The following is a 1,154-nucleotide window of genomic DNA, read 5'->3' on the forward strand; positions in this document are numbered from 1 at the left end:
ATGGTTTTTACGCTAGCAACAGGCAACGGGGCCCATGTTATCTGTGGTGTCAGGCTCGTGGTCATGATAATGCCTTGGAAAATAACTCTAGTGCTACCTTGCGTTCCAGTTTTATAAGTATTAAATATCGGTTTGCGCAAAAATGAAGGAAATGAGAGGACAAAGATCTACCCGCCCAAAAATGAGAATCTGAAACCGACAATTCGGCCAAGATCCGTGCCTCCTCTCGAGAGTTGACCTCCTGTGGTAAATATTGGTGATTCAGTCGAATCTGTAGAATAAAATAAGTCACTTGCAGAAGTTGGTTCATTTTCATTTTGTAAACAGAGTGTAATGCACGATGGTATGCTTCCTTGGTGTAAGTCTAACTTTTATCCAACTGATTCTTAGAGAGACAACAGACTTACTTAGAACTGCAGCAGCCTTCATGTGTAGGGGAATTACGCGGATGGGCAGTTTGATGAGTTTAGGTGGCGCTAGCTGTTCCCACGCATACGACTCCAACACAGCAATCACAAAATGAGTACCCTCTGTCACAAATGCTCCAGCGAATTCCACATCATTTTCATTGGAAAAATCAAGCTGAATCTATAGGGTAAATAGTGGGCCCTTAGCATGCTCTCGCACAGGGTCATTCGGCATCATATTCCATTTCCTCTTGAAACTGATCTCCGTGAACGATCGCACGATTTCGATATGATTACCATGAGCTAAGTCAAATTTAAACCTCCGTTAATGATTTAGAAATATTTCTGCTAATTTTGGGACATTGTATGACCTATTATAATGGATGTCTTGAGAGATTTTATGTAAAACAAAAGTGTCGCATTAAACATACCGCTGCCTCCAGTTTCGGTGTGCCCGTGTTTACACACCTTAAGGTGTCGCCCGTTGTCACCTCTATTACGTCGTCATGTAACATATCCCATCCTGGGTTGATTTCAAATCGTGCAACACCCGGACGAGTGCTAATAAAGTCCTTCGTCTGTAGAGCAGGCAGAAAATAATAATATTGATGGTTACATTTCTTTATAATAGAACTAACACAATCGTAATGCATTATGCAATTGGAGATTCTAGAGCAGGTCGGTATTTGGCAAGTGGATATGCAGGCTTGTAAAGCCCCACTTACGTGAAGCGAGACCACCTGAGCT

At 42.1% G+C, this 1,154-nt stretch overlaps 1 protein-coding gene across 1 annotated transcript in view; it reads right to left on the reverse strand. All coding sequences in view use genetic code 11, as the record gives it.

The window, feature by feature from the left end:
• Positions 1-167: 167 nt before the first annotated feature.
• The window catches only part of EGR_11218 (hypothetical protein), a gene marked incomplete at both ends in the record, with an annotated part of 1,783 nt that continues 796 nt past the window's right edge, over positions 168-1,154 (reverse strand). The window contains 3 exons of the mRNA XM_024500465.1: positions 168-271; positions 408-588; positions 839-985. Coding sequence (XP_024345121.1) covers positions 168-271; positions 408-588; positions 839-985 — 432 coding nt within the window. The remainder of the gene's footprint in view (positions 272-407; positions 589-838; positions 986-1,154) is intronic.

The sequence above is a fragment of the Echinococcus granulosus genome (genome assembly GCF_000524195.1).
Source record: "Echinococcus granulosus chromosome Unknown EG_S00535, whole genome shotgun sequence".
NCBI lineage: Eukaryota > Metazoa > Platyhelminthes > Cestoda > Cyclophyllidea > Taeniidae > Echinococcus > Echinococcus granulosus.